The sequence below is a fragment of the Heterodontus francisci genome, chromosome 2 (assembly GCF_036365525.1).
Source record: "Heterodontus francisci isolate sHetFra1 chromosome 2, sHetFra1.hap1, whole genome shotgun sequence".
Taxonomy (NCBI): Eukaryota; Metazoa; Chordata; class Chondrichthyes; order Heterodontiformes; family Heterodontidae; genus Heterodontus; species Heterodontus francisci.
This window is the reverse complement of record NC_090372.1, coordinates 175,982,202-176,009,446: the sequence shown is the minus strand read 5'-3', so window position 1 is coordinate 176,009,446 and position 27,245 is coordinate 175,982,202. Positions and strand designations below refer to the sequence as shown.

At 44.9% G+C, this 27,245-nt stretch overlaps 1 protein-coding gene across 1 annotated transcript in view; it reads left to right on the top strand.

Annotated features, from left to right (window-relative positions):
• The first annotated feature begins 9,090 nt into the window (after positions 1 to 9,090).
• LOC137380954 (patched domain-containing protein 3-like) overlaps positions 9,091 to 27,245 on the top strand; it is a 41,331-nt gene continuing 23,176 nt past the window's right edge. Inside the window, exon 1 of the mRNA XM_068053369.1 lies at positions 9,091 to 9,816. Coding sequence (XP_067909470.1) covers positions 9,097 to 9,816 — 720 coding nt within the window. The 5' untranslated portion in view covers positions 9,091 to 9,096. The remainder of the gene's footprint in view (positions 9,817 to 27,245) is intronic.

Sequence of the window (27,245 nt, the reverse complement as noted above, 5' to 3'; positions counted from 1 at the left end):
GTTTTTGGTCTAATCTCTAACATCAAGTGTTCCACCACACTTGACAGCTCATTAGTGGACAATGCCTTTAAAGAATCATAATCTATTCCAGAATGCTGCACAAATGCACTTGAATCAAAAGTAGACATTCCAGTAGTGTAAGCTTTACTCTAATACACAAGAAATGTGGCATTTTCCTTTACCTCTTTTCAACCTCTCAAGGGCAATTAGGGATGGGCAATAAAAATGCTGGCCCAGCCAGTGACGCCCACATCCCATGAATAAATTTTTAAAAATTATTATTACCCTTCTTACTGTCAGGCAAACCCCACCTGCCTAGACTGAGGCACACATTAATTTTGCCACATGAACATTAAAACTTTAAAAATTGCAATCTCTGACTGGAAGAACATTTCCATAGTACAAGACAATGTGGAAACAAAGGGGAGCCACTCCCTGTTTTCCAATACACAGAAGTGGTCAAACCAGTTCTAGTGGATGGTGAAGAAACTGTTCCATATAAGGAGCTAGTCACATGACTAACCTGCTGAGCACCCTGGGAGCTTTTTGAATTTTAAGCTCCCAACAAAGGAATTGCCAGGCAGAACAGCGTGTGCTCATGGACTGAGAAGATCGCCTCTGCCTGCCTGTCTGCTTACCTGTTCATCCCTCAGGGAACTGAAACCATTGAAGACACGTAAACTCAAAGAGAAAAAGGTTGCCTATGTGAACAAGGTTTTAGAAGATTATTGGGCCCCAACGAAACATCAGACCATATCTCCAATCAAGGACTACAGCGAGCTCGAGAAACCATAACAAGTCATTGCCTCAAACTGTTCTACTTATCTTTTCCTCTGTCTTTTTTATCCCTATTTGCATGTTTATATCGCATGTGCATGCTAGTGTGAGCGCGTCATGGGCGTGAACTGTATTAGAAAGTAAGTTTAAGGTTTAATAAATTTTCTTTTTCTGCTTTAAACCAAAGACAGCTTGTTTGTGCCCATCTCTTTGCCTTATAATTGGAAAGTTGTGAACAAGAATTCACTAAGAGGGAGCTCAAAACACAGTGTGTTTAAAAATTAAACCCGGTTACAATAAGACCAGGCGAAGATAGCAAAAGACCCCTAGACAGTGCTCACCTGGTTATAACATTACAATTGCACTGTGTCGGCTTTGGGTTATCCTGCACCAAGCCCCCAATTATATGTTATGACCGAGGCTGGAGGAGTGCACTGTCTTTCTCTAGTTTCACTTCCCCACAGTCACAACATAAATTTAAATGTTTTACCGAGTTACCGATACGGCCAATTATATACTTTATCTATTTTAGTGCCAGAATAAAATCCACCAACCAGCTTTCTTTAATAAACAGTTAATAATTTATTATAAAACAAGACGTATTCAATAAAGATGCAAATCTTTGACACACATTTCAAATATGAAGGTATAAATATATACCCTTCTAAAATAAACCCAACACACACGCACACACCAACCAGTTAAAGTAAAAATAAAGACGTTTTCTCTGCAGAGATTCACTTGACCAGAAAGACAAAAAAATACTGTGGCCAAATACTTGTTAATTCTTGAAGAAAAAGGATAGGATATTGTCATGAGACCCCACCTGCCAGGAATGAGGCATATTAATTGCATCATATGAAGCATTAATTTTAAACTGTTGCTGGACTGAAAAGATGATAGTTTAAAGAGATAACAGCAGTGGTTAGGAACAGTTGCATACTAAGAGACAGTTGCCTGGAGAGACAATGGCCGGAATTTTACAGTGGGCGGATGGGGCCAGATTCCAACGTAAATATCGGTGCCGAACCCACTTCCACCCAGCCTGGGGATCCGTCCCTTATTTTACGGATCCCCAGGCTTTAATTGGTCCGAGGCGGGACTTCCACCCACTTGAGGGAGGAGGTCCCACCTCAGTGAACTGCCGGCCAATCAGCGGGCCAGCAGCTCTTAGTCTCAGCAGCGTCACCGGGAGCGGTGACCACTGCTGGGACTGCAGCCCAGCCGACCGAGGAGGATACCAAGGAGCTGGGACTGAAGGTAAGTTTGGGTTGCCTCACCGGGGGAATCGGTCGAGCCCTGGTGAGGCTAGGGTGGTCGTTTGGGGGGAGGGGGGGCGTCTTGGATCCCAGGGTTGGGTTTGGAGGCGGGGATGGCCCTCAATCGGGCACCCTGTGCCTGGTTGCCAAGCCCCCCGGGGTGCAGAAAGGCCGGCAGCTATAGCTGGGCGGCCTTTCACGTCCCCGGCACACCCACTTCCCACGGGTAAAATATGGCCACTTAAGGGTCTTGATTGGCCTCGGGCAGGCGGGCCGCTTCTCACCCCCTGCCTCCCCCCCCCGCTGGACCTCTGTAAACTTGGCCGGTGGTGGAATCGGGGCGGTTAGGCCTCCTGGAGCCTGCCTCTCAATTTTACACCGCCCCCACCCCACCATCCGACCTGCTGGGGTGGCGTAAAATTCCAGCCAATGGAACCGCTCCCTGATCCAATTAACCCAAATGGATTTTGATCACCAGACACTGAATGGGTAACAAGCCAGCATACCATTCACCGCTCCCCCGCCCCCACTCCTACTCTGAGGGTGTCTGCTAAGATGGAGAATCCACAAAAAATGCAGGAGAGTTTGTTGAAAAAAACTTAGTCAGATGACTAATTTGGACGTTTGAATTGTGCTCACAGGACAGTTTGAAGACAAAAGCGAAGGAAGGTCTCTCTCTCTCTCACATTAATTTCCAGATCCACCAAAGCCACTTAAACCACAAGAGAGAAGACTCCTACATCAAAACAATTTTGAAAGCGTGCACCGGGCCCCAACGAAACGTCAAGATTGAACTGCAATCAAAGACTCTATTTCGGACTCAAAACAGTAAATGAACTCCAGCTATTGCTTCAAACTCTTCCCCTTTATTCTTTCTCCATTTCTGTCTCTATGTGTGTGTTTATCGCGTATGCATGCTAGCATGCTCACGTCGTGTATTTGTAGTAGTTTTAACCGAACTAGAGTTTTAAGGTTAAGAAACTTACACTTTTCTTGTTTAAATCTAAGAAAACCTGTCTGGTTGATTTCTTTGCCTTACAATTGGAGAGCAATGAACAAGGATTCAGAGGGGGAGCTAAAAACACGGTGTTTTAAAAATTAAACCCTGTTACGGTCAAACCAGGCAAAGGCTGAGAGGGAACCTCTAGACCCCTTTCTCACCTGACCGTATCAATATGGAATGTTCCCAGCTGTTCCTTTGGTCAGGCATCCAAGTACACGGAGACAGCTGTGACTGGGATCTTTTGGAGCAGTTGTTTTCAGGCAACGTCGAGGATTAGTCTGGCAGGTGCTTCTGGAGAATCACTGCATCACGGGTTTCAGCTATCAAACTGCATTCTCAGGATTTCTCAAAGAGGTGGAAAAGGATGAGCTGCTGGCTTCTCCCTCTTAGCTGGCTTACACCCCAACTGACTTTCAAAACAGTCCACACCCCAACTCAAAGCCCAAAACTCCTGACCACCACAAATGTTGACATCTCACTTCTCTGTAAATAACTCCCATAGTCAGCAAGGCTCCTGCTGTTTACTTAGCTTAAGGCATGTGACTTCCGGTAAGTGTTTGTTTTTAAACAAAGTCCCAAGTCCTTCCAATGACCTTTTTTTTTTAAAAGAAAAAAACCCAAGTCCAGCATTTCCTCAGTTGTTTCCACAGACTTTTACACAAAAGTCCTCAAAAAATATTTTTAAAATGGAAGCATCTTCACAACACCTCCATTCTTGGATGAATGAAATACCGTTTTTAAATGCCTTTCATTACAAAGTGTAAACAAAAAAGCAGAAAATGGAAAAAAATATGAAATCACATTTACACCCTCATTCTCATTCACTTTTTACCTATAACTAATGCAGTTATGCCCTGTACCATCTTCGTACTCAGATAACTCAAAGCAAGGTTAAATTCTAGACAAAGCATTAGCAATTACATTGGTTTTTTCACACAAGCTTTGTCTCATCTGCAAATTTTCAAATAGTTCCCTGTATCCCCAAGTATATATATCAAGAAAAGCAGGGGTCCTCGTCGCAACCCCTGGTGACCACCATGGTACACCTTCCTCCAGTCAGAAAAACAACCATTCACCACTGCTCTCTGTTTCCTGTTACTCAGTCAACTTCATTGTCATGCTACCGAGGTCAATTTTATTCCATAGGCCCCAACTTACACAGTTGCATAATGCTAATGGAGTGGTAAATGAAGTAAAATGGTAGCATAGTGGTTATGTTACAGGAGTAGTAATCCAGAGGTCTAGACTAATGCTCCAGAGATATGAGTTCAAATCCCACCATGGCAAAAAGGGAATTTAAATTCAATTAATTGAAGAAATCTGGAATATAAAGTTAGTCACAGTAATGGCGACCATGAAAGCAGATTGTCTTAAAATCCCATCAGGTTCACCACTGCCCTTTAAGGAAGGAAATCTACTATCCTTACCCAGTCTGGCCTACATGCAACTCCAGACCCACAGCAATATGGTCGACTCTTAACTGCTCTCTGAAATCGTCTAGCAAGCCACGCAGATGTATCAAAACCACTACAGAAAACACTAGTAAGAATAAAACCAGATAGACCACTCGGCATCAACCTAGACACTGGTTATGACAAAGGCATACCCAGCCCAATCAACCCTATAAGGTCCTCTCACTAACTTCTGGGGACTTGTTCCAAAATTGAGAGCACTGTCCCACAGACTAGTCGAGCAATAGCCTAACATAGTCATATGCACAGAACCATAACTTTCAGCCAATGACCCAACTCTTCCATCACCATTCCTAGGCATGTGCTGCTCTACCGGAGGTAACAGCACAACGATATATAGTTGGAAGAGAGCGACCCCGGGATCCTCAACACCAACTCTGGACTCCACGAAGTCTCATGGCATTAGGTCAAATATGGGCAAGAAAACCTCACGCTGATCACTACCTACTGCCCTCCCTCAGCTGATGAATTAGTACTCTTCCATATTAAACAGCACCTACCATATTAAACCTACCTGACCTCATCCTCACTAATCTCCCTGTCACAGATGCATCCACCATAACAGTATGGGTGGGAGTGACCATCGCATCGTACTTATTGTTATGAGGGTTTCCATTTTTTGTTAAAACCTGAGAATCTATATTTTTAAAACTGGAAAAGGATTCCAAGGATGACGTAATCTTGAGAAGCTGAACTTTGTGTTTTTATCTTAAAAGGAAGGTCAACAGAAGGTTGACAGGTAAACGAATCTTAACTGGAAAGCACCTGTTTGCAAAGAACCCAGCAGGGGGTCATGTTTTGACCTTAAGAGCTATTGGCTTATTGACAAGTCAGGATTTATGGTTGTCAAACGACTTGCCTCTGGAAAGGTTTTTATTTCATTTTAAACTGTTAAAAGGCTAATAGGTGTTTGGTCAAGAACAGAAAGAAGTTTGCTGCCTGGAGAAGACAGCTGATATCTCTCTCTCTGAAGAATCCCTGCATTAGGTTGTACTGCTGTCCCCTGTATTTGAAGAAATCCTGAGTGCTTGCAGAAATCTTGCATCTTTAAAAGAACTTTGCATCGAATGTGTGAGAATTGAAACCATTGTTGCTGAACACCTGATGTAAGACCTATGTGAAGCCCACTGTAGCTGCATCTTTTGAAAGCCGACCCAGACTGTTAATCAACATCACCTGGAAAGAACTGTTCTAGGAAGCTTCCTAGCGGCAGCCACCTTTTCACCTTTGGGACACCTCGCCAAAACAAAGGAATTCCTTCCATACCTTCTTTTAAGCCTAAGTGTTCTTTTTATTCCTTTCATTACTTTGTTACAGCTTTAAACAAAAATCCCTTTTTCTCCCTCCGGTTAACTTGTTGTGTATGTGAGTGTATGTGTGAGGGCTAGGATAAAAACAAGGAGTTTTAATATCTCAATTTGCGTGTATGTTTACTTTATTACTGGTTAAGACTTGGGGTATAATAAACAGATAATTTTGTTGTTTATTAAAGAAACCAAGTTGGTGTGCTTTATTCTGGGGTAAAAGTGGAGTTTTTCGGTTTAGGAAAATTTATGGATATGTTGTGACCTGTGGAGGAATGGGATTGAATTAACAGTACATTCCTCCTGCCTCGGACGTAACATTGTGAAGACGAAATCCCATCTTCACACTGAGGACACCCTCCATTGCATTGTGTAGCATTACCACCATGCTAAATGGGATAGAATTAGAGCAGATCAAAACTGGGCATCCATGAGGCATTTTGCACCACCAGCAGAACTGTATTCCACCACAATCTGTAACCTGATGGCTCGGTATATCCCACATTTTATTAAGACAAAGCCAGGGGTTCAATGAGGAATGGAGGAGAGCATGCCAGCAGCAGCACCATGCATACCTAAAAATGAGGTGCAAATCTGGTGAGGCGACAACACAGGATTACATGCATTGTAAACAGTGAAAACAGCATGCGATAGACAGAGCTAAGCAATTTCATAACCAACAGATCAGATCAAATCTCTGCAGCCCTGCCACATCCAGCCACGGTGGTGGACGATTAAACAACTAATGGGAGGAGGAGGTACCACGAATATCCCCAGGATGACAGTAGAGCCCAGCACATCAATGGAAATGAGAAGGCTGAAGCATTTGTAACCATCTTCAGCCAGAAGTGCTGAGTGGATGATCCATCTTGGCCTCCTCCTGGGTACCCCAGCATCACAGATGCCAGACTTCAGTCAATTCAATGCACTCAACATGATATCAAGAAACAGTGGCGCAGTGGTTAGCACTGCAGCCTCACAGCTCCAGGGACCCGGGTTCAATTCCGGGTACTGCCTGTGTGGAGTTTGCAAGTTCTCCCTGTGTCTGCGTGGGTTTTCTCCGGGTGCTCCGGTTTTCTCCCACAAGCCAAAAGACTTGCAGGTTGATAGGTAAATTGGCCATTATAAATTGTCACTAGTATAGGTAGGTGGTAGGGAAATATAGGAACAGGTGGGGATGTTTGGTAGGAATATGGGATTAGTGTAGGATTAGTATAAATGGGTGGTTGATGGTCGGCACAGACTCGGTGGGCCGAAGGGCCTGTTTCAGTGCTGTATCTCTAATCTAATCTAAAAAGGCTGAATGCACTGGATGCAGCTAAGGCTATGGATCCTGACAACATCCTGGCTCTAATGCTGAACACTTGTGCTCCAGAACTAGCCGCGTCCCTAGCCAAGCTGTTCCAGTGGGAAATTTTCCAGGTATGTCCTGTCCACAAAAAGCAGGACAAATCCAATCAGGCCAATTACCACCCCATAGGTCCACTTGCAATCATTAGCAAAGTGATGGAAAGTGTTGACAGTGCTAACAAGCAGCACTTATTGATCAACAATCTGATTACCAATGTCCAGTTTCGGCTCTGCCAGAACCACTCAGCTCCAGACCTCATTACAGACTTGGTCCAAGCATGATCAAAAGAGCTGAATTCAAGAGGTGAGGTGACAGTGACTGCAATTTATATCAAGGCAGCATTGACCAATGTGGCATCAATCAGCCTTGGTAAATTTGAAGTCAATGAGAATCAGGGGAGAAACTCTTCACTGGTTGGAGTCATACTTAGCACAAAAGGGAAGATGGTTGTGGATGTTGGAGGCCAATCATCTCAGCCCAGGACATTGATGCAGGAATTCTTTAGGGCAGTGTCCTAGGCCCAACCATTTTCCACTGCTTCATCAATGACCATCATAAGATCAGAAATGGGGATGTTCACTGGTAATTGCATAGTTTTCAGTTCCATTCACAACTCAGATAATGAAGCAGTCCATGCCCATATGCAGCGAGAACTGGACAACATTCAGGCTTGGGCTGATAAATGGCAATGATCATCAACAAAATTCAACTGATTGAATTGCTCTATAGAGTCAGCATGAACCCGATGGGCTGAATGGCCTCCTTCTGTGCCGTAATGACTGTAAGACTCTATAAGAGAGAACCTAACCAGCTCATCTTGATGTTCAACAGTATTACCATCACTGAATGCCCCACCATCAACATCCTGGGGTGAGGTGGGGTGATGGGTGACATTGGCCAGAAGCTTAACTGGGCCTGTCACATTAATACTGTGGCTAGAAGAGCAGGCCAGAAGTTAGAAATTCTACAGTGAGGCTCTTACCTCCTGCCTTCCCACCATCTACAGGGCAGAAGTCAAAAGCATAATGGAATCCTCTCCACTTGCCTAGACATTTGCAGCTCTAACAACACTCAAGAAGCTCAACAATATCCGGGACAAATAGCCCACTTGATTGGAAACCCATCCACCACATTAAACATTCACTCCCTCCACCACCAACACACAGTGGCAGCCGTGAGTACCATCTACACGGTGCACTGCAGCAACTCACCAAGGCTCCTTAGACAGCACCTTCCAAACCCATGACCTCTTCCACTTAGAAGGACAAGGGCAGCAGATGCAAGTTCCCCTCCAAGTCACACGTTATCCTGACTTGGAATTATATCACCATTTCTTCACGTTGCTGGGGCAAAACCTGGAACTCCTTCCCTAACAGCACTGTGGCTGCAGATGGACAGCAGCGATTCAAGAAAGTGGATCACCACCACCTTCTCAAGGGCAATTAGAGATGGGCAATAAATGCAGACTTAGCCAGCGACGCCCACAGCCCATGAAACGAATAAAAAGTATATAAAGGGAACGTCAAATTTAAAACAGAATCCATTTGCTCCAATATTCAACACCTTTACCTATAACTGTACACCGACAGCGCATTCTCACCCAACACCTTGACAGAAAAGCAATGCTTCGTGTCCCTACCCACTCACCAGGAACAGGCCACCAGCAATCACGACCCTAACTCGCACGCGCTAAGGCTTTCCCGCCCGACTTTTAAAAATCCCACGAGCACTACTGGCCAACCGCAAGCCTCGTGACGTCGGAGGAAAACGGTGAACTTCAACCAATGGGTCATTTTATAAAGAAAGGAGAAGTCACACGATGATGGATAGATATTCATGTTGGCTCGGCTTGTAGAATTGTTTAAAGGGGAAATGGTCGAACTGTTGTTCTCAAGAGTGTTTTTTGTTATTAAGCGGCCTCAGTTTTAGCATGGCTCGTTGTCGAACAGATTGTCTTGAGAAACCTCTCTGTGATGCTTTCGAGAAGCTTGGAATTTGTGTGGGTCGGTCCCCGTGGTGGTTTTTGATTATTCCTGTCATTGTTTCTATTGGATTGGGTTCAGGGTTCATGTTTTTTGCGAAAAATAAGGCAAATAATATACAAGAGCAATTTACCCCTTTAAACGGTCGGGGGAAAAATGAAAGAGCGTTTATTCAGGAACATTTTCCAACTGATTATTCGCAGTTCTCGGTGGCGAGGCTTTACACAGAGGGGAAGTATGTTTCTTTCATTGCAGTTTCAAAAGATGGTAATATCCTTACCGAAAGAGCATTTGTAGAAATTTTATCACTTGATAAAAAGATCAAAGATTTAATGGTTTATTATAATAATGTTAATTATAATTACTCAAATCTTTGTGCAAAAGTAGGCGATTCATGCTTCCCAAATCCTATTTTACACCTCATAAATCACAATGCTAATCTCGTAGAAAACATTACGTTGACTTACCCTACGCTTAATGGAAGTTTTATTGGTACAAGTGTGGGAGGAGTAACGTTAGATGCGGATTATATTAAAGAGGCACGTGCGATAAAGCTTACTTACTATTTAAGAGAAGACAAGGAACAAGATAAAGTACCTACTGAACAGTTGATTGCCATGTATACCCAAGAATTTCTGAAGAGCAACTCAGATTTGAACTGGGTTAAGGTAAATTTTAAAACAAAAATATTTCATGTTTTGTCTGTCGAAATTCCCAAATAACTTCATATTTGTGTGTCTTATCTGCATATTTGCTGTGTTTACCGATTAAAAATATTCCAGTTCATTTTTAACTTGCCTAAACTGTGCTAAGAAATAGACAAAATAATAAACCAACTGTACACATTCTCCACAGGTTTGGAAGTAGTCAAAATGGTTGCAACCAAAGAATGAGGAAGACTCCGTAAACTGGCTTTCAGCATCCTTATAACTAGAATGTAACATATTATTCAATCCTGCTGGAGATAGGCTTTTTCAGTGGTCTCAATACTTGTGCATTTAGCACAGTTTGGGCAAAGCTTTCTGGGTCTGAATCTGTCAGCATCAATTGTTTAGAAAATGTATACATGGTACTTATAGTTTTATATATGTCAATAATCTGCTTTATGGTTTGTAAATAAGACAGTGGCCTGAGATATAACCATTTTTTTATTTGTTTCTGGGATGTAGGTGTCGCAGCCAGTTGTCACTGGCCAACATTTATTGCCCTTGAGAAGGTGGTGGTAAGTTGCCTTCTTGAACTGCTACAGTCCATCTGGGGTAGGTACACCTACAGTGCTGCTGGAAGGGAGTTCCAGGGGTTTGACCCAGTGTTTGAAGGAATGGTGATATAGTTACAAGTCAGGATGGTGTGTGGCTTGGAAGGGAACTTGCAGGTGGTGGTGTTCCCATGCATCTGCTGCCCTTGTCCTTCTAGGGGTGGTAGAGGTCGTGGGTTTGGAAAATGCTTTCTAAGGAGCCTTGGTGCATTCCTGCAGTGCATCTTGTAGATGGTACATTACTGCCACTGTATGTTGGTGGTGGAGGGAGTGAATGGCACCCCATGCACAAACAATCAAGCGAGCTGCTTTGTCCTGGATGGTGTCGAGCTTCTTGAGTGTTGTTGGGGCTGCATCCATCCAGGCAAGTGGAGAGTATTCCATCACACTCCTGACTTGTGCCTTGTAGATGGTAGACCAATTTGGGGAGTCAGGATATGAGTTACTCGCCACAGGATTCCTAGCCTCTGACCTGCAATTGTAGCCACAGTATTTATATGGCTACTCCAGTTCCATTTATGGTCAATGGTAATCCCAGGATGTTGATAATGGGGGATTCAGCGTTGGTAATGCCATTGAATGTCAAGGGGACTCTTGTTGGAAATGGTCATTGCCTGCCACTTGTGTGGCGTGAATATTACTTGCCACTGTTCAGCCCAAGCCTGGATATTGTCCAGGTCTTGCTGCATTTCTACACTAACTGCTTCAGTATCTGAGGAGTTGCAAATGATGCTGAAAATTGTACAATCGTCAGTGAACATCCCCATTTCTGACCTTATGATTGAAGGAAGGTCATTGTTGAAGCAGCAGAAGATGGTTGGGCCTAGGACACTACCCTGAGGAACTCCTACAGTGATGCCCTGGAGCTGAGATGATTGACCTCCAAAAACCACAACCATCTTCCTTTGCTGTAGGGTGTTTTCTAAATAAATAGTACTAATGATGGATACACTCAGCTAATTAGAGATTCATTCTTTGGGAGGGGGTGGCCTATGGTTTTGGAATGAAAAGTCAGAAGTTTTTACCAACACTTGACTATTGGACAGCATTTAGTATCATAGCATAACGTCTTAAGGCAGTCGGCACAAAGCAACTTACTGGAAGGACGAAGTAACAAAATGAGATAACAATCTCAAGATAAATAAAAATCAAGACTCAGCTGCAGTAGAAACCTGCAGGAGTCAGCACATAAAATTAAATAAGGCTGATCGATGCACCCAGCTAGATGTTGCTGACGCTGGAGACTCGACCCAAAACCACCAGCACTCTATGACAAAAACCATGTTTGGCAAAAGGCTCAGAGGTGGATGACAACTGGTTAAAGACTACATTTAGTGAGAAAATGTGGGTCTGACAGGATTTTTTTTACAATATGTTTATATCTGTATAAATTCCTTCCGTCCCCCGTCGGTCCATCTATCCAAATTGATGTTGGATTATTCCCGCCTACCTGAACTCTGTACTTGTTTAACACAGGAACTCATGCTCTCTGCTCCCTGTACTTGCTCTCCTGAGAAGTCACTGCTCCTATGGTTAAGCACAATTCTTGCCAATAAAATCAAGAAATGCTGGAAATACTCTGCAGGTCTGGCAGCATCTGTGGAGAGAGAAGCGGAGTTAACATTTCAGGTCAGTGACCTTTCATCAGATCTGGGAAAGGTTAGAAATGTAATAGGTTTTAAGCAAATAAAGCCGGGGTGGGGTACAAGATAACTGAGGAGAAGGTGTTGATAGAACAGGGTCTCAGAGAATAACTGACCAGGAGGTCGTGAAGCAAAGGCAAATGGTATGTTAATAGTGTGCTGAAAGACAAAGTGTTAGTGCAGAGAGGGTGTTAATTGACAGCCCTGGCCCAAAGCATAAACATGAAAAGAAACAGTGGGGTAATGGGAAAAAAAATGATGAAACCAACTGAAATAAAATAAACAAATAAAGAAAGAAATAACTAAAAATAAAAAGGGGGGGGGGTCCCATCGCTCTGAAATTATTGAACTCAATAATAATAAACAAACTCTGCGAGAAATCGGCCATCTCAATTTCTCCGTCCACCTCTCACTCTGAACTTGCCGCACACCATTCTCTCAGGTCTAACCCCGACGTTGTCATGAAACCTGCAGACAAGGGTGGTGTTGTTGTCTGGCGTACCAACCTCTACCTTGCAGAGGCTCAGTGCCAATTCTCAGACACTTCTTTCTACTTCCCCCTGGACCATGACCCCACCACCGAACATCAACCGACAGTCCACAGGACTGTCGCTGGCCTCATCGCCTCTGGAGATCTTCCCTCTGCAGCTTCCAACCTCATAGTCCCGCAACCCCGGACAGCCCGCTTCTACCACATTCCCAAAATCCACAAACAGGACTGTCCTGATGGACCCATTGTTTCAGCCTGTTCCTGCCCCACTGAACTTATTTATTTCTATCATGACGCCATCCTTTCTCCCCTGATCCAGTCTCTTCCCACCTACATCCGTGACTGTTCTGATGCCCTACGTCATTTTGACAATTTCCAATTTCCTGGCCCCAACCACCTCATCTTCACTATAGGCGGCCAATCTCTACACCTCCATCCCTCACCAGGACAGTTTGAGGAATCTCCGCTTCTTCCCTGAGCAGAGGCCCAACCAGTCCCCATCCACCACCACCTCCTCCGCCTGACTGAACTTGTTCTCACATTGAACAACTTCTCCTTCAACTCCACTCACTTCCTTCAAGTAAAAGGTGTTGCTATGGGTACTCACATGGGTCCCAGTTATGCCTGTCTTTTTGTGGGATATGTCGAACATTCCTTGTTCCAGTCCTACTCGGGCCCCCTCCCCCAACTCTTTTTCTGGTATATTGATGACTGTATCGGTGCCATTTCCTGCTCCCGCCCGGAAAACTTTATCAACTTTGCTTCTAATTTCCATCCTTCTCTCTCTTTTACATGGTCCATCTCTGACACTTCCCTTCTCTTCCTCGACTTCTCTGTCTCCCTCTCTGGGGATAGGCTGTCTACTAATATTCATTATAAGCCCACCGACTCCCACAGCTACGTCGACTACACTTCACACCCTGCCTCCTGTAAGTACTCCATTCCATTCTCCCAGTTTCTCCATCTCCGACGCATCTTTTCTGATGATGCTACCTTCCACGATCATGCTTCTGATATGTCTTCCTTTTTCCTCAACGGAGGATTCTCCTCCACTGTGGTTGACAGGGCCCTCAACTGTGTCCGGCCCATTTCCCGCACCTCCACCCTCACCCCTTCCCCTCCCTCCCAGAACTGTGGACCCCCCCCCCCCAGTCCTCACTTTCCACTCCACATCCAAAGGATCATCCTCCGCCATTTCCGCCACATCTAGCGTGATGCTACTACCAAACGCATCCTACCCTGTCAGCATTCCGAAGGGATCGTTCCCTCCGCGACACCCTGGTCCACTCCTCCATTACCCCCACCACCTCGTCCCCTTCCCACAGCACCTTCCCCTGCAATCGCAGGAGGTGTAATACCTGCCCATTACCTTCTCTCTGCTCATGATCCAAGGCCCTAGACACCCCTTTCAGGTGAAGCAGCGATTTACTTGTACTTCTTTCAATTTAGTATACTGTATTTGCTGCTCACAATGTGGTCTCCTGTACATTGGGCAGAGCAAACGCAGATAGGGTGACCGCTTTGCGGAACACCTCCGCTCAGTACATAAGCATGACCCCGAGCTTCCGGTTGCTCGCCATTTCAACACCACCCCACCCCGGCTCTCATGCTTACATCTCTGTCATGGGATTGCTGCAGTGTTCCAGTGAACATCAACGCAAGCTCGAGGAACAGCACCTCATTTACCAATTAGACGCTCTACAGCCAGCCGGATTGAACATTGAGTTCAATAATTTCAAAGCATGACGCACCCCCCCGCCCCCCCTCTTTATTTTTAATTCTTTTTTATTTATTTTAGTTTGTTTCCACTGTTCCTTCACTTTTTTTAATGTTTCTGCTTGGAGCCAGGGCTGTTCATTTTACAGTCAATTGACACCCTCATTGTGCTAATGCTTTGTCTTTTACCACACCTCTTAACATACCGTTTGCCTTTATTCTATGACCTTCTGGTCAGTTATTCTGTGATCTTGTCCTAGCAACACCTCTTTTTGTTATCTCTTGCCCCACCCTGGCTTTACTTGCTTAAAACCTTTTACATTTCTAATATTTGTCTGGTCTGATGAAAGGTCACTGACCTGAAATGTTAACTCTGCTTGTCTTTCCACAGATGCTGCCAGACCTGCTGAGCATTTCTTGTGTTTAAAATTAAACCCTGTTACAGTAAGACCAGGTGAAGGCTGAAAGGGAGCCCTAGACCTCTTTCTCACCTGGTCGTAACATACAACTTTTAGAAAAAACAGCCGAGGAGCATAAAAACATTCAGCAATGAGAAACATTTAACAACAACTTGCACTTATATAGTACCTTCAACATAGTAAAATCTCCCAAGGCACTTTACTCAAGTGTCATCAATTAAAGTTTGACACTGAGTCACATGAGATAATAGGACAAGTAACCAAAAGCTTGGTCAAAGATGTAGTTTTAAGGGAGCATCCTAATGGAGGAAAGAGAGGCAGAGAGATTTAGAGAAGGAATTCCAGAGCTTGGGGACTAAGCAGCTGAGGGCACGACTGCCAGTAGTGGAGTAATGAAAATCGGGGCTGCACATGAGGCAGGAGTTGAAGGAGTTCAGAGATCTGAGAGGGTTGTAAGGCTGGAGGAGGTTACAGAGGTAGGGAGAGTGTCTGTTTCGCCCACTGAGGTTATCCACTTCATCTGTGATGGTGTGTAGGACATATGTTATATTCTCTTAACATAATGGGTGACAAATGTCTGAAATATTTATGTCAAAAAACTATTATATAAATATTTGAAAACATAATGCACTAAAATTGCTGGAAAGTCGTGCCATTAGAATGACACATTAACATCCTATACCATTATTAATTCATTAAAAATCCAGAGTAAAAGAGATACGCCATCAGTTCAGTTCCTCCAAAAAGTGCTGGAATATTTGGACTGCTCCACCACTGGGCACAGCAAAGCCAATAAAAGTCTGTACTCGCTGCAAGGCTTCCCAATGTACTTAATGGCATTTGCAAAATTGCTGGATTTACAGCATTATTTCAATTTAATCCACAGCAGTTCACAGCTGGAAATCAATGTGGTAGAGGATTTTGGTAATTACATGAATTATGATCTTAACTTGGCACTCAACTTGGAGGCCAAGTGCAGCTGTGGTGTCTCATTTCTGCTGTTAGTAAATTGTTCCTAGAGTTTTTTTTATTTGTCTTGGGTTATAAACGCTGGACTTTGTAGTATGGTTATGCTTTACAAACGGTGATCTTTAATGCAGTGTAAAATGGACATTCAGAGGAGACATGTGACCTCACACCAATTCTACCAGAGACCAGCCAGGGGTCTTGGTTATCATGATAACCATGAACCCAGATCACTAATGTCCTTTAGGGAAGGAAATCTGCTGTCCTTACCTGGTCTGGCCTACATGTGACTCCAGACCTACAGCAATGTGGTTGACTCTGACATGCCCTCTGAAATGGCCTAGCAAGCCACTCAGTTGTATCTAACTGCTACAAAGTCAATAAAAAGGAATGAAACCGGGCGAACCACCCGGCATCGACCTAGGCACTGGAAACGACAATGGCAAACCCAGCCGTGTCGACCCTGCAAAGTCCTCCTTACTAACATCTGGGAGCTTGTGCCAAAGTTGGGAGAGCTGTCCCACAGACTAGTCAAGCAACAGCCTGACATTGTGATACTCACGGAATTATACCTAACAGGCAATGTCCCAGACACTGCCATCTCTATCCCTGGGTATGTCCTGTCCCACCGGCAGGACAGATCCAGCAGAGTTGGTGGCACAGTGGTATACAGTAGGGAGGGAGTTGCCCTGGGAGTCCTCAACATCGACTCCGGACCCCATGAAGTCTCATGCCATCAGGTCAAACATGGACAAGGAAACCTCCTGCTGATTACCACCTACCGCCCTCCCTCAGCTGATGAGTCAGTACTCCTCCATGTTGAACACAACTTGGAGGAAGCAATGAGGGTGGCAAGGGCACAAAATGTACTCTGGGTGGGGGACTTCAATGTCCATCACCAAGAGTGGCTCGGTAGCATGACTACGGTCCGAGCTGGCCGAGTCCTAAAGGACATAGATGCTAGACTGGGTATGCGGCAGGTGGTGAGTGAACCAACAAGGGGGGGAAAACATACTTCGTGAGGACCTCGTCCTCACCAATCTGTCTGCCACAGACGCATCTGTCCATGACAGTATTGGTAGGAGTGACCACCGCACAGTCGTTGTGAAGACGAAGTCCCGCCTTCACATTGAGGATACCCCCCCCCCTTCGTGTTGTGTGGCACTACCACTGTACTAAATGGGATAGATTTCGAACAGATCTAGCAATGCAAAACTGGGCATCCATGAAGTGCTGTGGGCCATCAGCAGTAGCAGAATTGTACTCGACCACAATCTGAAATATCATGGCCCGGCATATCCCTCACTCTACCATTACCATCAAGCCAGGAGACCAACCCTGGTTCAATGAAGAGTGCAGGAGGGCATGCCAGAAGCAGCACCAGGCATACCTCAAAATGACGTGTCAACCTGGAGAAGCTACAACACAGGACTATCTGCATGCCAAACTGCATATGCAGCATGCAATAGACAGAGCTAAGCGATCCCATAACGAATGGATCAGATCTATGCTCTGCAGTCCTGCCACATCCAGCTGTGAATGGTGGTGGACAATTAAACAACTAACTGGAGGAGGTGGCTCCACAAATATCCCCATCCTCAATAATGGGGGAGCCCAGCACATCAGTGCGGAAGATAACGCTGAAGCATTTGCAACAATCTTCAGCCAGAAGTGCCGAGTTGATCCATCTCGGCCTCCTCCTGAAGTCCCCAGCATCATAGATGCCAAACTTGAGCCAATTGGATTCACTCCGCGTGATATTAAGAAACGACTGAAGCACTGGATATTGCAAAAGCTATGGGCCCTGACAATATTCCGGCAATAGTACTGAAGATCTGTGCTCCAGAACTTGCCACGCCCTTAGCCAAGCTGTTCCAGTACAGCTACAACACTGGCATCTATCCAGCAATGTGGTAAATTGCCCGGGTATGTCCTATACACAAAAAACAGGACAAGTCCAACCCGGGCAAATGCCACCCCATCAACCTACTCTCAATCATCAGTAGAGTGATGGAAGGTGTCATCAACAGTGCCATCAAGCGGCACTTGCTTCGCAATAACCTGTTCAGTTTGGGTTCTGCCAGGGCCACTCAGCTCCTGACTTCATTCCAGCCTTGGTTCAAACATGGATAAAAGAGCTGAACTCAAGAGGTGAGGTGAGAGTGACTGCCCTTGACATCAAGGCAGCATTTGACCAAGTATGGCATCAAGGAGCCCTAGCAAAACTGAGGTCAATGGGAATCTGGGGGGAAAACCCTCCTGGTTGGAGTCATACCTAGCGCAAAGCAAGATGGTTGTGGCTGTTGGAGGTCAATCATCTGAGCTCCAGGACATCACTGCAGGAGTTCCTCAGGGTAGTGTCCTAGGCCCAACCATCTTCAGCTGCTTCATCAATGACCTTCCTTCAATCATAAGGTCAGAAGTGGGGATGTTTGCTGATGATTGCACAATGTTCAGCACCGTTCGTGCCTCCTCAGATACTGAAGCAGTCCGTGTAGAAATGCAGCAAGACCTGGACAATATCCAGGCTTGGGCTGATAAGTGGCAAGTAACATTCGTGCCACACAAGTGCCAGGCAAAGACCATCTCCAACAGGAGAGAATCTAACCATCTCCCCTCGACATTCAATGGCATTACCATCGCTGAATCCTCCACTATCAACATCCTAGGGGCTACCATTGACCAGATACTGAACTGGAGTAGCCATATAAATACCGTGGCTACAAGAGCAGGTCAGAGGTTAGGAATCCTGCGGCCAGTAGCTCACCTCCTGATTCCCCAAAACCTGTTCACCATCTACAAGGCACAAGTCAGGAGTGTGATGGAATACTCTCCACTTGCCTGGATGGGTGCAGCTCCAGCAACACTCAAGAAGCTCGACACCATCCAGAACAAAACATCCCGCTTGATTGGCACACCATCTACAAACATTCACTCCCTCCACCACCAACGCACAGTGGCTGTCGTGTGTACTACCTACAAGATGCACTGAAGCAACGCACCAAGGCTCCTTAGACAGCACCTTCCAAACCTGCGACCTCTACCAACTAGAAGGCCAAAGGCAGCAAATGCATGGAGAGGAACTTACAGGTGGTGGTGATCCCAAGTCACCGCCATCCTGTCTTGGAACTCTTTCGCCGTTCCTTCACTGTCACTGGGTCAAAATCCTGGAACTCCCTTCCTAACTGCACTCTGGGTGTACCTACCCCACATGGACTGCAGCGGTTCAAGAAGGCAGGTCACCACTACCTTCTCGAGGGCAATTAGGGATGGGCAATAATTGCTGGCCTGGCCAGTGCTGCCCACATTCCATGAATGAATTTTTTTTTAAAAAGATCAAAGACCCTTTTTAAAGCAGGATGTGAGGTTGTAACACCTAAAGGACAAGTTTGCAAGTTCTCCCTGTGACCACATGGGTTTCCGCCGGGTGCTCCAGTTTTCTCCTACAGCCAAAGACTTGTGGATTGATAGGTAAATTGTCCACTGTAAATGGCCCCTAGTGTGTGTAGGTGGCAGGAGAAAGGTGGGGATGTGGTAGGGAATATAGGATTGGTATAAATGGATGGTTGTTGGTCGGCACAAACTCAGTGGGCCAAAGTCCCTGTTTCAGTGCTGTATCACTGTATGTGATTTTGCTATGGTCAAACTTATGGATGCTGAGAACTGGAAAAGGCAAATGACTATTGACTTTTTGATCTGCATATATTTGAGAGGCTTTCTTAAGTCTGGAAGTTGAAAGGACAAAACCAGGACTACCAGCTGCTGCACAGCCTGAAGAGAAAGAAAGAGGGACCAGTGAGTTGTTTCTGAAAATACAGCTTCTCCCAGATCACTGATACAGCAAAAAGGCTGTTAAGATTTGAGCCCAGTTTGAAGGCTCAAGGTTTGCCAGAGACTGACCAGCTGTTACTCGGCTGTCCTTTGAGACCATGTCTGAGGACCCCTCCATGCTTGGGCTGCATGTCCGTAACAAAGCAATTAGCAATTCATGAGATGGTAAATGAAGCCATGGTCCCATAGGGCCTTGTCTGTGGCAATGAAGTTGATGACAGCCTTCAGTTTCTATGCACATGGTTCCTTTCAGACAGGTGACTTAACATTACCCAAGGCTGCCTGATGGCCTGCAGGTCATGGATGTCCTACTGTACATGCGACTTCGTAAGACATGTCCTAATGCAGCTTCCATAGGATTCCTGGCTTCCCTAAAGTGCGGAGGCCAACATTGGGACACACATGCTACTGAAAGCTGCACTTCATAAACCTGTCACATTCATAAATGGGAAAGGTTACCATTCCTTAAATGTTCTGATAGTTTGAAGTGCCCAACTGTGCATCTTGCATGTTCATCCAGAGCATTGGGCAAGCACTTATGATGCCTTTGTTTTTTGTCACACCAACATCCTGATTTGTTCAGCAGGAGGGTCAAGGAGGTGGATGGATTGTAGGGGACTGGATATAGCCACTGAAGCTGTGGCAGATGACACCTTGCTGTATTGAAAAAAAATGCAGCACAGGAAAGATAAAACTGTGCACATGTGTCCACGCGGCAAATGATGGAAAGATGATCAGAGTGCTTAAATGATATTTCCAGTTCTTGAGCCATTTGGAGGATACATTTATGGGATTTGCCTAGCAAAGCGGCAAAGATTCTGGTGATCTCCTGCGCAGTGTAGAATTTTGCCCTGCAGGACAGACTGACCCTTAACCTGGCAAGGTGAGATGCCAGTGGGGCTGGAGGATCCCAAAGCAATGTCACTGGGCCCATGGGTGATGGCTGATGTTGATAATTTATTATTTATCCATACCCTAATGGACTGCAGCAGTTTAAGATGGCAGCTCACCATCACCTTCTTACGAGCAATTAGGAATGGGCAATAAATGCTGTCCTATCCAGCAAGGGCCACATCTCATGAACGAATAAAAAAAAAAAAATACAATTTCAAGGACCGGGATATACTGATGCATCTGATTAATATCTTTTATTCATCAAGTCATTGATCCAGTCCATTCCATGTAATGTTTCTGGGACTGGTATCAAAAATAAAATGTACGATGGATACAACAGGTGACATAAGCGACATCTTGAGTACTCACACTAGACTAAGCTAGACGAGATGGAAGTTCCTGAGGGGCTCTGGCATGTTTGTATCTTTATACAGTTAATTAACTATTCCTAATGTGACACTATTACAGCAGCACATCCTACCCATGTCTAATTAGTATATGAGTATGTTTACTTAATACGTCCCTACTCCAAGTGATGCTCTTGCCTCTCCATCTCAACCACACGTGCCTAATGCCAGCAATCCTCCATTCATTCTGCTTTCTTCATTCATGGCCTTCATTCTTTTACCTCATCTTGATACATATATGGAAAATAGAAGCACATGGTATTAACAGTAGTAACTTGGGTAGGTAATTAGCTAAGGGATGGGGCAAGAGAGTAGTGGTGATTGGATTTTTTCTGACTTGAGAGAAGTATGCAGTGGGGTCTGCAGGGGTCTATATTAGGACCATTGGTTTTCTTATACCCAAATCCAGGTGATTTATATACAAGAAGTACAATTTCAATGTGATACAAAAGTTGGTAATGTAGGAAATAGTGAGCAGTACTTCAGGAAGGCATACAGGCCAGTAAAATGGACAGACACATAGCAGATGCAATCTAACACAGATAAATGTGAAGGGATGCCCTTTGGGAGGAACAACATGGAGAGAAGTATGACCTAAATGGCATTATTTTGAAGGGGGTACAAAAGCAGAGGGACCTGGGCTACATATTCACAAATCCTTTAAGTGACAGGGCAAGTTGATAAGGCAGTTAACAAAGTATGTAGGATGCTTGGCTTTGTAAATAGGGGCATTGAATACAAATCCATTCTAAACCTTTATAAATCACTTGTTCGGCCTTAGCTGGAATAGTGGACAGTTCTGAGCATCACATTTTAGGGAGGATGTCAAGGCCTTTGAGAGGGTACAGAGGAGGGTTCACCAGGAATGATGGTCTTTTGTGGACAAGTTGGAGAAGCTAGGATTGTTCTCAAAGCAGATAAGGTTAAGGGGATACCTAAAAGAAGTATTCAAAGTTATGAGGGGTTTTGCTAGAGCAGCTAGGGAACAATTAATTCCTCTGATAAATGGGTCAGCAACCAGACATCATAGATTTAAAATAATTGGCCAAACACTAGAGGGAAAATGAATTATTTCCACACAGAGGCTAAGATCTTTTAACACATTATTTGAAAGGATTGGGATTCCACAGGATTTTCTGAAGGCAATTGGAAATATACTTGAAGAGGACTAATTTGCAGGGTTATGGGAAAATGCTGGGGTGTGGGACTAAATTGTACACCTCTTTTAAGCCGCCCCCTTCTGTACTGTAAGAATCATAGAATGTTTAAGGCACAGAAAGAGGCCACTTGGCCCATGGTGTCTGTGCCGGCCAAAAAATGATCCAGCTATTCTAATCCCACTTCCCAGCATTTGGACCATAGCCCTGCATCTTAAGGCACTTGAGGTCCAGACTCATTTTGAATCAGTTGAGGTTATCTGCCTCAGCTACCCTTTCAGGCAGTGAGCTCCAGACCACCACCACCCTCTGGGTCAAAACGTTTTTCCTCATCTCCCCTCTAATTTTTCTACCAATCATTTTAAATCTATGCGCTCTCATCACTGACCTCTCTGCTAAGGTGAATAGGCCCTCCACCTCCACTCTATCCAGGCCCCTCAAAATTTTGTACATTTCAATCAGATCTCCCCTCAGCCTTCTCTATTCCAAGGAGAACAACCCCAGCCTCTTCAATCTTACCTCATAGCTGTATTTTTCCAGTCCTGGCAACATGCTCGTAAATCTCCTCTGTACCCTCTCTAGTGCAATTACATCTTTTCTGTAATGAGGTGACCAGAACTGCACACAATGCTCAAGTTGTGGCCTAACCAATGAGTTATACCGTTCCAGCATAACCTCCCTGCTCTTATGTTCTATACCTCGGCTAATAAAAGAGAGGATTCCATATGCCTTCTTAACCACCTTATCGACCTGTCCTGCTACCTTCAGGGATCTGTGGACATTCACTCCAAGGTCCCTCACTTCCTCTACACTTCTCAGTATTTTCCCATTAATCATGTATTCCTTTGCCTTGTTTGACCTCCCCAAATGCATCACCTCACACTTCCCCAGGTTGAATTCCATTTTCCACTTTTCTATCCATCTGACCAGACCATCAATATCTTCCTGAAGCCTACAACTATCCTCCTCACTATCTACCACACAGCCAATCTTTGTGTCATCCGCAAACTTCTTGATCATGTCCCCTACATTTACATCAAAATCATTAATAGGCACCACAAAAAGCAGGGGACCTAGTACTGAGCCCTGCAGAATGCCACTGGAAACAGCCCTCCAGTCACAAAAACACCGCTAGCAATTACCCTTTGTCTCCTGCCACTGAGCCAATTTTGTATCCACCTTGCTGCATTTCCCTGGATCCCATGGGATTTTATTTTTTTAATCGGTCTGCCATGTGGGACATTGTCAAAAGCCTTGATAAAATTCATGTAGACCACACAAACTGCACTACCCTCAACTATCTTCCTTGTTACTACTTCAAAACATTCAATCAATTTGGTCAAACAAGATCTTTCCTTAACAAATCCATGCTGACTATCTTTGATTAACCTGTGCCTTTCTAAGTGACGGTATATCCTGTCTCTCAGAATAGATTCCAATAATTTGCCCACTACTGAGGTCAGACTGATTGGCCTGTAATTATTCGGTCTAGCCTTCACTCCCTTTTTACCAGAGGTACAATGTTAGCAATTCTCCACTCCTCCGGCACCAGACCTATATACAGTGAGGACTGGAAAATTATGGTCAAACCCTCTGCTATTTCCTCCCTTGCTTCTTTTAACAGCCTAGGATACATTTAATCAGGCCCCGGTGATTCATCAACTTTCAAGGATGCTAATCCCATTAATACTTCCTCTTTCCCTATGTTTATCACATCTAATACTTCACATTTTTCCTCCTTAACTACAATATCTGCATCGCCCCCCTCTTTTGTGAAGACAGATGCAAAGTATTTATTAAGAACCATACCTACATCTTCCGCTCCTACACATAGGTTACCTTTTTGAAGTTCTGCTGTTCTTCCGACAGAGTTCCGAAGAAGGGTCACTGACCCGAAACGTTAACTCTGCTTCTCTTTCCACAGATGCTGCCAGACCTGCTGAGTGGTTCCAGCATTTCTTGTTTTTATTCCAAGTTACTTCACCCTGGCTTGGGGAGCTATTGGCTTCAGCCGCAGGAATGTTAGTATTCTAGAAAACACAACCACAAGAAAACCTTTTTTGAAATCTTTTCTCTTTTTGATTGGGATCAATTTGATTCCCACTGCCAATTTCTCATTTGTTTGTGGGTTGAATCCAGGCACTAGCCCCCCAAGTTTCTGTTACAATTCAGTGAAAAAGGGGTCTAGAGGTTCCCTCTCAGCCTTTTCCTGGTTTGACCGTAACCGGGTTTAATTTTTTAAAATGTGTTTTAGCCTCCCCTCAGTGAATTTTTGTTCACTGCTCCCCGATCGTAGTGGCAAAGAAATCACTCACAGGTTTTCCTAGATAGAAACAAGAAAGGTGTAAATTTATTAACGTTAAAACGCTAACTTGGTTAAAACTACTAGCATGCATACGCGATAAACACACAAGCAGATAGAGACAGTTCTTCAATTAATTAATTTTAAAAATCTAGAATTGAAAGCTAGTCTCAGCAATGGTGCCATGAAACTATTATCGATTGTCCTAAAAACCATTCTGGTTCACTAATGTGCTTTAGGGAAGGAAATCTGCCGTCCTTACTTGATCTGACCTACGTGTGACTCCAGACCCACATCAATGTGGTTGACTCTTAACTGAAATGGCCTGGCAAGACGCTCAGTTGTCAAGGGCAATCCGTGATGGGCAACAAATGCTGGCCTTGCCAATGATGCCCACATCCCATGAAAGAAAAAAAAATGTACTTGCATGTCTTTTTTGATTCAGTTTACTGAAGTGACTAAACTGACCATTGCTTTAAGGTCAGCCCTGGATCAATAGGCCAGTGGTAACAGCAAGGTTTATAGGTTACTAACACTACATTACAAAGGGAAATCGATAGCAGTATATTAGCAAACTTCAGCGCAGTCTGTTTAATACTGTCCTAATAAGCACAGACTGGCCAAGAGAGTGTGGGAAAATGGCACACAGAACACAAAAGTCCAAGTGTATAAAGCCTGTGTCCTCAGTACCTTGCTCTACAGCAGCGAGGCCTGGACAACGTACGTCAGCCAAGAGCAACGTCTCAATTCATTCCACCTTCGCTGCCTCCGGAGAATCCTTGGCATCAGGTGGCAGGACCGTATCTCCAACACAGAAGTCCTCGAGGCGGCCAACATCCCCAGCATATACACCCTACTAAGCTAGCGGCGCCTGAGATGGCTTGGCCATGTGAGCTGCATGGAAGATGGCAGGATCCCCAAGGACACATTGTACAGCGAGCTCGTCACTGGTATCAGACCCACCAGCTGTTCTTGTCTCCGCTTTAAAGACGTCTGCAAACGCGACATGAAGTCCTGTGACATTAATCACAAGTCGTGGGAGTCAGTTGCCAGCGATCGCTAGAGCTGGCGGGCAACCATAAAGGCGGGGCTAAAGCGTGGCGAGTTGGAGAGACTTAGCAGTTGGCAGGAAAAAAGTCAGAAGCGCAAGGAGAAAGCCAACTGCGTAACAGCCCTGACAACCAATTTTATCTGTAGCACCTGTGGAAGAGTCTGTCACTCTAGAATTGGCCTTTATAGCCACTCCAGGCGCTGCTTCACAAACCACTGACCACCTCCAGGTGCTTACCTATTGTCTTTCGAGACAAGTAGGCCAAAGAAGAAGAATAACCACATACCTATATGATCAGAGTTCTGTCTTACAGTGTTTAGTACAGCTGAATGAAGTGAATTCAAGAAACTAATGTTGTTTAGAAATACCTGCCAAGGAGCTGCTCGCACGTTAAGGACAAAGGTGACTCGTCATAATTGGCAACTGGGCAGTATCTTTCTCAGTGACTTCATTCCGCCACACTTGTACCAGAAGATCAGGACTCCAAGAGTTTCAGCCTTGGGAGTGTCTGCCTCTGGCCCTGCCCCTTTACAATAACAGCAGTGTTGACAGGCAGAGGTTCTGCATTTAATGGGCTAGTGAGGAAACTCCAGTGCATGCCTGGGTCCAGGCCTTGTTCCTGGCTGTTCTGTTGGCCTCACGGTGGGAAAGAAGAAAAACCGAGAAAGAAAGAATTTGCATTTGTACAGTGCCTGTCATGACCTCAGCATGTCATGAAGTGCTTCCCAGCCAATGAAGCTTTCTTATTTGCTCATGGAACATGGGCATTACTGGCAAGACCAGCATATATTGCCCATCCCTAATTGCCCTTGATTGGCATCCCCATCCACCACCTCATCATATACTCTCTACACCATCAATGCACAGTGGCAGCAGTGTGTACCATCTGCAAGATGCACTGCAGCAAGTCACCGAGGCTCCTTTAACAGCACCTTCTAAACCTGTGACCTCTACTACCTCGAAGGATAAAGGCAGCAGATGCATAGGAACACCACTGCTTCCAAGTTACCCTACAAGCCACACACCATCCTGACTTGGAATTATATCGCCGTTTCTTCACGGTCGCTGGGTCAAAATCCTGGAACTCCCTTCCTAACATCACTGATGGTGTACCTACACCCCAAGGACTGCAGCGGTTCAAGAAAGCAGATCATCACCACCACCTTAAGGGCAATTAGGGATGGACAATAAATGCTAGCCTAACCAGCTACAGCCACATCTCGTGAACAAATTTTTTTTAAAAAGGTGGTGGTGAGCCGCCTTCTTGAACCGCTGCAGTCCTTGTTGTGTAGTATACCTACAGTGTGTTTAGAGAGGGAGTTCCATGATTTTGACCCAGTGACACTGAAGGAACGGTGATATATTTCCAAGTCAGGACAGTGTGTGACTCTGAGGGGAACTTGTAGGTGATGGTGTTCTTACGCCCCTGATGCTTTTGTCCTTCTAGCTGGTGGAGGTCATGGGGTTGGAAGGTGCTGTTGAAGGGGCCTTGGCGCATTGCTGCCGTGCATCTTGTATATGGTACAGAATACTGCTACTGTGTGCTGGAGGTGGAAGGAGTGAATGTTTAAGGTAGTGGATGGGATGCCAATCAAGCACTTGGGGAGTGAAGTAATTGTTGTCATGGAAGATAACATGGCAGCCAATTTGTATACCATATGGTGCATCAAACAGTGATTTAAATACATGCCCAGAGAATCTGTTTTTGGTTTTATTGGTTGAGCAATAATTTTAGCCAGGACTCCAGGAGAACACACCTGCTCTTCTTCAAATAGTGACAGGAGATCTTTTACCTCCATCTGAGAGGGCAACGGAGCCTTAGTTTAAAGTCTCATCTGAAAGATGGAACCTCCAACAGTCCCTCACTATTGCACTGAAATGTCAGCCTAAATTATGTGCCCAAGTCTCTGGAGTGAGGCTTAAACTCACAAAAACTGACTCCAAAGAGAGAGTGTTACCAATG